Here is a 9,686-nt window from a genome sequence, read left to right as displayed (position 1 = left end):
CAGGAAAGAGGGATGAGTCCCAGCCAGGGCTTTGCATCTGCCTGTTGACAAACTTTATTTCTCTTTCAGCACCTGGCACCTCAGACAGGCTGGAGGATGGAAGCAGCATCAGGTAAATTATACCTAACAAGGTTCATGCCCATTGCTGGGAGTAGAGCTGGATCCTGGCTCTTTGGAAAACAGTCCTTTCTCCAGTGGTGAACTTGAGCTGCACACACAATGCAGGAGAGCTGCGGTGCACGGCTCTGAACCATTATTTCCACACTGATAAATTCATGATTTATGAAAGGAACTACTGCCAACCTCGTTCCCTCCTTCTCTGCTACAGCTTGTTAGACACATATTGCAACAACAGTCTTAAATAGTTGAATTTTATTTCAGGCCAAAGCCCCTCAACTCTGAACTAAATGCCACGACAGTCCCACAGCATAGGCTGGTAGTGAAAGAGCCCACAGACAGGTGGGGCAGCCAGCGGGTGGAGGAGGGGCAGGAACCACACACAAACCTAAGAGCAGAGCAATGCGAATGCCCGCAGCACTCTGCTCCTGCCCACTCCAGCTCTCAGTGGAGAGGAACTGTGGCAGTAGGAGGGCAGAATGCCTCGCAGTCTGAAGGAAGAAGGCAAGTTGCTCCTCACCCCCCACCCCCAGGTCCTCTCTCCAGAAAGAAACAAAGCCCTTGCACCCCACTGGACTGAGCGCATGGCCTCCCTGCCACACAGCAGAGGGGCACTGCAGCGGCTGAAGCCCTGGAGGCAGGGAGCTGTCACTGAGGGAGAAGAAAATGTTTCAACAAAGACAGGAGCCCGTTCTACCTCTGCATAAAAGATGGTTGCGTCTCTGCTTTACAACCAGATGGAACAGTGACAGGCCAGGCCAGCCTTTTCCAAAACAAAGCTCCCGGAGCCATTTGCCTTTCCTCTGGCTGTGAACAGCCACTTCTCTCTCCTGGGTGGGCACAACCTACTTTGTAGGTCCCAGGCCCCACACAACCAGGCTGAGGTCCTGGGATATGCAGGAAACCCCCAGGACAGGCGTCACAGCACCATTCCATTCAGTGGGACCAGTGGAGGAAAAGCAAGGAGGTGGGGGAATAAATTTTCACCACCCTGGCTATGCAAGGAGGCAGGCAAGGGGCCAGCCTGCCAGAAACAGAGTGCTCTGGGGCCTGCAGCAAAACAGAGCCCGTGGGAAAACAACGACATAGCAATTCTGTCGGGACAATATTCAATATGGCAGCTTAACATCTGCCACTTACAGATCCCCGAAATCAGTCACCTGGGCAGCGCTTCTGGGCCCATTAACAAACATCATAAGAAACTCAGCTCCTGAGAGAGTAAACATGGGATTCTGCTCAAAACCAACAGCCCCCGCACCTTACACTTAACTTACAAACATCTGCACAGTGTTTATTTCTACAGAGGAAGCTTGAGGAGTCGTCGCAACCAAGCTCTATGCAACCAACCCACACAGAGGCAACTGTAAAGCAGCCCAACCCCGCCAGCACCTGCCCTGTGCCCGGTCCCACCCAGGTGCTTGCACCTCCTTGTCTGCATCCTCTCTGTCCGCCTCAGAGAACAGAGCTCAGAGCAGAGTTCACTTTTCCAAAACTGTTCCTAACTGACTCAGATCCAAAGGCACAGCATGGTCCCCTCCCAAGGACCTCCTCACAGGCTGAGGATCAGAGGGTCTTGCAAAATCACAGCATGATGGTGAGGTAGGGGGTGGCAGAGGGGGGCTTTCCAGGGAAGGAGCCTCAGAGTCAACAACAGGAGCCCACACCTCAAAATGATCCTTTTCTTCCTCAGGAGGCGGTGAGGGAGAACTCCTCCTGCCCGATCTTGGAAAAAAGCAGCAACTACAAGAATGGGAAAGGGGAAAGAAGGCACAGATAAACCAAATGAATGGAGAGACACACGTGAAGACAAACAAAAGGTGGTATGTCCATACAAATGGGTTATTATTCAGCCATAAAAGGGAATCAGGCACTGATACACACTACAGCATGGATGAACCTTGAAAAGATCCAAGTAAAAAAATCCTGTCATAAAAGACCACATGTCTTACAACTCCGTTTGTGTGAAATGGTAAATCCAGACTAGGTAAATCCACAGACACAGAAAGCAGATTAGGGCTTGTTGGGGACTAGGGCTTGGAGAAAACGGAGAGTCATGTTAATGGGTACAAGGTTTCTTCTGGGGTAATGAAAATGTTCTAAAATTGACTGTGGTGATTAATGGTTGCATAACATTGTGAATAAATGAAAAACTATTGAATCGTACACAGAAAGGGTGAATTTATATCTCAATAAAGTTGTTTTAAAGCGGGAAACATAAAGGACAGGACAAATAGGAAAGCCTTCTCTTCTTTCTCCCCCAGTTTCTATAGGAAAGCCTGCTACCCAGGGTTGGGTTAACACTGACTCTTGTGCATGGAATGTGAGACACACACGAGGAGAATGAGGCTCCTTCTAAAAGACTGCTGTGAACTTTACTCTCTCTATCAAGCGAGCACCTCTCTAGCCCGGGTTACAGTAATCCTAGCTCCTAGTGTCTCAACAAAGAGAGCTTCAGTTACCTCTTAGGCTGGTCTCCTTTAGCCAAGTGACAAGAACCCTGCCTCTCTTCCTGGACCCAGCCACAGTTTGACATTGCATAGCGAAGAATGGCATCAGAAACAGTCATAGGGCTTTGACCTTGGACACAGGCTTCTATCTCGGGCACCGAGAGCTGGCTTTGCAGGAAGAGGTGTAACTGGCTGTCTGACAGGAGGACAACGCTCTGCAGGACCCTGGGGCAAACACAAGGGGGACAACACACAGCATCACCCCGAGGATTTGCTCTCCACAGCCCCAACCTCTGGAGGATTCTGGCTTGAGTGAGCATGGGGGTACAAAAAAGGGGTCTATCGCAAATCGCCTGCATGTTCAGTGAGCTGTCCTGCTGCTCACCGTCCCCCTCTCTGCCCCCACCTCAGAGGCAAGTGCCAGCCTGCACGTCCACTTACTTTTCGAGGAAGTGCTGCAGACCTTGTCGTCGCTTCTCGATGAACTCATCTGAGCTGCCAAAGAAGGTTGACTTCCCAGGAAGATCAGGTACAGGCCTGTGGAGTCACATAATATTACACCCCAAATAAGGGTAACATCCAAGACAGTCACTTCAGCCCCTGATCAAGGAAATCCTCCCAGAAGAGGCACAAATCAATACAAATGACTTTTAATAAGATGGCAGGGGTGGGACACTAACAGTGACTAACGGCGTGCCTTGTGTCAGGGACTACACTTAATGTTTTACACACCTTATTTCATTAATCCTCCCAAAACCCCATGAGAAGGATATCAGTACTCCCATTTTACAAGGAAATACAATCAGAGAAGTTGAGAAAACATCCCAGTGCACACAGCTAGTAAGCAGCAGAACTGGTATGACACCGGCCTATGACTTCCAACTCCATGCTCTATACTACACTGTTTACAAAACCCACCCCCACCATCAACTATCATTCTTAAAAGGGAGAAACTTAGACATAGAGACACAGAAAATGCGGGGTCCTTGTGTGTTGATTGAGACTACCTATGCCAATCCCAGAAAGTCATATGCTTGGAATTTCCTAAAAGTAGCTGAGTTGTCACCCACAAACTCTAAAGCTCCTTAGCCTCTCCTGTGAGGCTCAGCCCGTAACTCTGAAAGGTAACAGCAAGGCTAGACAGGCACGGCTTGTCGGGGAAGCTCCAACTGGCTTAGAAGGCCGGACCCATGACAGTGTCCTCATCGGTCCCACATGATAACTGCCTAGCTAGGTCGTCAACGGGCCATCCATCACAGAGCATTCAGTGGCCATTCTGGGGTAGAATCACTGTTCTATATTGCCTCCAGTGTTAGGACTTTCCTAAGGTTTTGGGAGGTCTTTCTTAGGGCTCTCAGCCTATTGTGCCTCTGAGAAAAGGTCTTTGCATTAAAAAAAAAAAAAACACACAATTTTTACATGTCAAATGGACCGGATCACCTGTCAGATAAGTCCAGGTGATAAAATTTCTGACAGCCAGTGATAAGCACATGTATAATGTGAGCAGCACATTTGTCCAGCCCTATACTAATATGCATACAAAGAATATTTCTGCTATTCCTATGCAACAGTTAGGTCAAAATACTAGAAATAAGAACTCTGTCTTTCCTTTTTTCACTGATAAACATAATTTAAGAATACATTTCTCAATTTCTTTAGTGTCTGGCACATTGCCAAGTTTTCTTCACTGTCAACTCTTAACTCCCAAGTAAGCACCCAAAAGCCAGTCTCAGACCCCCAAGAAGAAAGCACATACAGACTCACACTAAACCAGCGTTTCTCTGTAGCTGCTTTCTCAGCCACACGAACTCACGGTAACGGCGACGTACACAGGATGTCTTGGCAGTGAAGGCTTTGCTGTTGGTCTGCAGGAAAAAGTACATCAAAGGGGTTAGTGGAAAAAGACAAAGAGCACACAACCCTCCATCCTCACTCTCACCGGGGATCTAAGCCACAGGCCACAGTCCTGCTCAGAGGCTGCACACAGGAGCAAGGTGCTACCAGACGGCCTGCAAGCAACTCTCGGGCACGCCCACACTCTTGCTCCTCTACTCCCTCCGAGACAGGTTCTGCCTCGGCACTGTCCCTCCGCCCTGGAGACTGTTGATCCCAATATAGAAGTGCAATGCACTTACATGGAGGAAGATCTTATAATCCACGTAAGAATTCCAGGAGCCTGCATTCTGCACGCGGGGGTCCTGAACACGCACAGTGATCACCTCCTGAGGGTAAGAAATGCTCCGTCAGCTTCAACTCAGCCACACAGTGAGACATCTTTGACAACACAGGTTGGCAGATTTTTTTTTCCAAACAGCACCAACTTTTATTCATTTGTTCATTAAATTCAACAAATACTTATTGACCCAATATGTGCCAGGCACTCTTCTAAGACACTGGGGGAAAACCATGATAGAGGACAAAAATCCTTCCCCTCACAAAGCTTACGTTCCAGTATATTCTAAGGAATGGAAAAGTTAGTCAAAACGGAACCTCAATCCCCAGAAATGCCTTTACTACTGATTTCCTTCTCCTGACTCTACTTCGAGCCCATCAGAATCGCCGAGGTATTCCCGTCAGAGGAACACCGCGGAGCAAGGATCCCCATCTTCTCCTAAACCCCCTCGAACCTACCCACTGCTCCCTGGAGACCACTTGCTTACCTCCGGCTCTTGGTTCTCCAACATCCTACACCAAAAGCCCATTGGAAGAAAACATCTGAAAAGGGACAAATGACAAGGGGACAACTGTGGTTAGTGTGCTTCTATTCTTACCAGGGCAAAACCCTAAAAATTTTTCATCAACTCTCCTGGGGAAACCCAAGCACCTTTTTCAGTCCTCAAGTACAACTTAAGAGGAAGCAAAAAAAAAACTCCCCCACATCACAACAGCTACAAGCTCTGGGGGTTTGCCTCCCTTTTCAGACCATAGCCAAGACCCTTACTATGCCACCTCTAACCAAAGCACATTTTGGTCTGTGCTGTGTTGACCTCAAGCCCCACAAACAGGGAGGTTCAGTTGCAAACCCTTTCTGCCTGAAGACTGCAGGCAGAACAGCCTTGTGGGCACACACAGCACAGCTTTGCAAAGGAACCTAACATCGCCCCCTCCTGGCTGTTCAGAGACAGCCTAGCCCCCCAAAACACATCCTCCTAGTCTCTCTTTGTCTTGTTAACCAGTCCTCTCCCCCAGAGGTCAAACACAGTCTGACAGCACGGGGAGCACCTGAATGGGTTACTCAGTTTCGACCTTCCCTTATCGAATCACTTATTCTCCAGACCGCAAGCCCAAGGTTCTAATTATTTCCTTGCTGGACATGCCATCCGGTTTGTGCCTCCGCCCAAACACCCCACAGCTACACAGGTCGATTCAGGATGTTTTCCACTCCTTTGTAAAGATTCATTAAAACCTAAGCTGCTGATTTCCCCCAACGTGGTAGTTTACATGTGCACCGACATCGCCCACTCCAACAAGGGGACCATGAAGGCTGCAGCACAGGGTTACTCAAGTCCAAAGGGGCCCATGATGTCACCTTCTGTTAAAATACAGCACTAATCTTATTACTGCCAGAACCACTCCGACGGCAACCACCCTGGCTGCCACCTGCACCCCCTTCTCCTCTCTTAAGAGCAGAACAATAAGGTTTAATTTCCCTTTTCAATTTACCTTGTAATGAAAACTGACTTCAGCCAATATGTACTGCCAACAAATGATCTGCGTTGGCTCCTGGGAAAACAAGACTCTCTAAGATCTCCCTCTCCTCCCCCCATGCCCATTCACATCCACTCGCTTTTACAGTCCCACAATTAATTTTAAACACATTCCCTTATTAGTTCTGCCTTACCATTAGAAGAGCGTGTGTAATGAGTTCCTTTCTATCTTATGTTTTGCTAACACAAGGCAAATGTTTCAAAAGAAGGGGAACTCATTTACACCACCAAATGAGCAGAGCAAACAGCTTTTCCAATTCCTTCCAATGTACCAGGAGGTCCCTCCACACAGACACTGCACTCGGAGACAAAGTGCACGGCAGATGAAAAAACCGGGCGACACGGTCAAGCAAACCGAAGGCTTTACGATTGCAATACCATCTTAAACAGTATTCCTGCTGACCACCTGAGTTTTCATCTGATGCACTCACCACTGCAAAGGACTCCTGAACTGAAAAATAGCAGTCCCAATGCCGTTACAACGTGGTGCATAAAAAGCCCAATGTAAGCACTCAAATGGATGCAACCAAAAAGAGCAGGCCAACTTACTGTGAATGATGAACCTACTCAGATTTAAAAATACATTTCCCTCTTTTTTTCCCAGGCATTTGGTAAATTGCCAGGCCAGGAGCAGAGTTAAAAGATTCTGCAGTGTCTTTTCACAGAAGTAACAACAGGAAAGACCACACCAAGGAAATCGTAGTTGCCATAAGCATGGTGGAGCTCACACACTTTCTGTGCCTTGAAAGGTTTACCAAAGGCAGTACTATAATTTAGTAACCAAATACACATCACTCTCTTAGATTCAAAGACAGTTTGCCTAGGGCTCTGTACCACCTCCCTGTGCAAGTTCCTCTCCTTTCCTTTGGGGCTAATGCCACTTAGAAACAAAAAGCTATAAATAGATTTTTTAAAAATCCTAGGACCCTCTGCCTCCAAGATGCTTTGTACATAAATCTAAATTCAAAGGTCCCTAAGAAAGTTTCAGCTGTAACTTTCCTTAAAAACAATGGAACAAATGCTAAAACCTAGACTTCAAGAAATAGTTTCCAGCAATCTCCATTAGCTTCCTCTCCTCCCCATTGATGCCACTCCTCAGAAGGAAATGAAGCTCAGTTCCCTGAAGAGGAAGAAGTTCTAAAGTTTGGCTCCATGATCTGGGGGATGGAGCCATATGTCTTCCAAATAAGGATAGAGTCAGGAATTCTCTCCACTACTTATACAGCTCAGCGCTAACTCCATTTCCTGGGCCCTTTCACTCATACCTGAGGTTTCCTTTACTTTCCCCATATGTGCCAACACCAATAACTCCAAGAAGAATCTAGTTGTTTGCCATTTACCAAGTAGATTCCTCGTAAAACTTCCCAATGTCACAAATCAAGGCTTCAGCTCCCCGTCTTTTTCATTCCATTTAAACTACTTCAAGAGACAGGTTAAAAAAACAATCGTGGTAAAAGTATATTGAGCCACCGAGACTTCCATCCCTCCTTACCTATTCTTGAGCCAGATGGCAACTCAAAAAGCTCTCCTTCCTAAGTCCCCAAAGGTGGCAAAGGAAGCTTCCCGTCTGACCAACCTCCGAGTGTTCTCAACCAGCTCTGCTCCATTCTTTTTGTCCCTCTGTAATATGCCACTCCTTCCACTTGGAAGGTCAGTCACAAAGGCTACCACAGTCTAGCGCAAGGGCCTCCCCTGTCCCCCTAAAATACTCGTCCCTTGTCCCTAGTCCCTTCACCTAAACGGCTAGTTTGGGTGAAGACACCCAAACTCTTTGACTCCGGCCACTCCCCCTCCGTTCTTAACGAACTAAGAGCAAAAAGCCACAAGGTGCTTCTTTTTTTCTAATAATCTTGGGGAGTTGGAAGGAAAGATGCTTTATATTCCTTTAAAAATAAATGCAAAAGCCGGGTTTCCTTCTCAGGATTCCCAGCAAGTAACGGCCCTTATTACGGGAGGAAAGACAGCCCCTAGGATGTCAAGGGAAATCCCCATCCCAAAAGTCACTACTGACGCTTAAGCCTGCGACCCTCACATCAAAGTAGCACCCGCTCCCGGCAGCCGCGGCCCCGCCCACGCCCCCTCACCTGAGAGCAGCACCTACTCTCCGCAGCAACAGCGCCAGCGCCCCACCACATAACCCGTCTCGGCTTCTCCTTCCGGGTGAGTGGCCGGTGCCCCAGTGCACGACGGGAGACAGCTCCCGACACGCCAATCCCGGGTGCCCAGGACGCCCCACCCCTGCAGGCCCAGGCTCTTAGTGGCGATCCCGCTTCCCCACAAGGCGCGCTTGGCCCCACCCAGGCCCTGGCGGCAGCCTGGACTCCACACCAATCATTCTGGGTGCTGGAGGGTGAACGCTGGTGACGGGTGACCAAGGGGTTCTGACGTCCAATCCAGGGCAGCGTCCCGCCCATGGTTGTCAGTCCATCCAATCAGCGGCCAGGGGGAATCATCAAAGGTCTGAGAGGGAGTCCCGGGAGCCGAGGAGTTGAGGCAACGTTGTCATCAGTTTTTCGGTTCTGCGAGGCGCGGTCTTGACTGTGGGAGGGTCGTGGAAGAAAACGCCCCGGTTCTTGGAGTTTTTCAAATTCCAGAGAGTCCCCAATTCAACCCGGGTGGTTGCAGTTCCCTAGCGGAGTTATCAGAAGACTCCTACTCAGGTTCGTAAAACCCCAGATTGTCAGAGCGAAAACCCGGACTGAGAGATGGTTCAGCAACTGGTTTCACTCTTCGAAGGACTCCGAGGAGGGATGGTGCAGCTTACTTAGTAACAATGAGCATTCTGTTGAATATAACGAAGACTTTTTTGCGTTGTTGAAATGTCTTTTAACTACCAGTTTAAAGATAGTGTTAGAAAAGATAATATCAAGGAAAAAGTTAGGGTCACAAATACAAGCTCTGGAGCTACGTACTATACCCAGCACTACACTGACCCTGTGGCCTTAAACTGGTCCTAAATCTTTCTAAATCTTAGTTTCCTCGTCTGTCAGGTGGAGATTATTGCACATACTTCAAGGCAGCTTTTCTTGAATTTTGTTGATGTCGGGATCCCCTTACAGTCTCCCCCCCCCCCATTGATTTTTGGAGCGAGAGAAACAGAAAAACCCATGCGTTCCACTTATTTGTGCGTTCATTTGGTTCCTGTGCGTGCTCTGACGGGAGATGGACCCTCAACCTTGGTGCGTGAGGTCGCTCTAACCAGCAGAGCTACCCTGCCAGGGCTCTTTATATTCAAAATGATGAAGAACCTCAAGGGACTTTCTTTTTATGTGGGATATTCACCAAATTAGAAATTTAAATTGAGGAATTAAAGACATTTATTTAGGGTAGTGAAATACATGAGACAATATGGAGGTGATGTATTATAGAATTGTTTACCTGAAACCTGTGTAATTTTATTAGCCGGTTTCATCCT

At 48.1% G+C, this 9,686-nt stretch overlaps 1 protein-coding gene across 2 annotated transcripts; it reads right to left on the bottom strand.

The window, feature by feature from the left end:
- Positions 1 to 357: 357 nt before the first annotated feature.
- Positions 358 to 8,458, bottom strand: SNX11 (sorting nexin 11). 2 transcript variants are annotated; one of them, XM_037149919.2, is made up of 8 exons: positions 8,356 to 8,443; positions 6,228 to 6,287; positions 5,225 to 5,279; positions 4,700 to 4,786; positions 4,329 to 4,429; positions 3,006 to 3,101; positions 2,577 to 2,789; positions 358 to 1,857 (listed from the first exon to the last, which is right to left on the bottom strand). In XM_037149919.2, exons 3-8 carry the CDS (start codon positions 5,264 to 5,266, stop codon positions 1,596 to 1,598), a joined length of 801 nt encoding a protein of 266 aa, XP_037005814.2. In that variant the 5' UTR covers positions 5,267 to 5,279; positions 6,228 to 6,287; positions 8,356 to 8,443; the 3' UTR covers positions 358 to 1,595. The 2 variants fall into 2 exon arrangements, with proteins under 2 accessions (XP_037005814.2, XP_037005815.2); XM_037149920.2 differs by lacking the exon at positions 6,228 to 6,287 and having other exon boundaries at positions 8,356 to 8,458.
- Between the last annotated feature and the right edge of the window lie 1,228 nt (positions 8,459 to 9,686).

Source organism: Artibeus jamaicensis, unplaced genomic scaffold, assembly GCF_021234435.1.
Source record: "Artibeus jamaicensis isolate MK-2021 breed Jamaican fruit bat unplaced genomic scaffold, CSHL_Jam_final contig_1998, whole genome shotgun sequence".
Lineage (NCBI taxonomy): Eukaryota > Metazoa > Chordata > Mammalia > Chiroptera > Phyllostomidae > Artibeus > Artibeus jamaicensis.
Note: the sequence above shows the minus strand (reverse complement) of the source record. Positions and strands in the feature narration are given on the sequence as shown.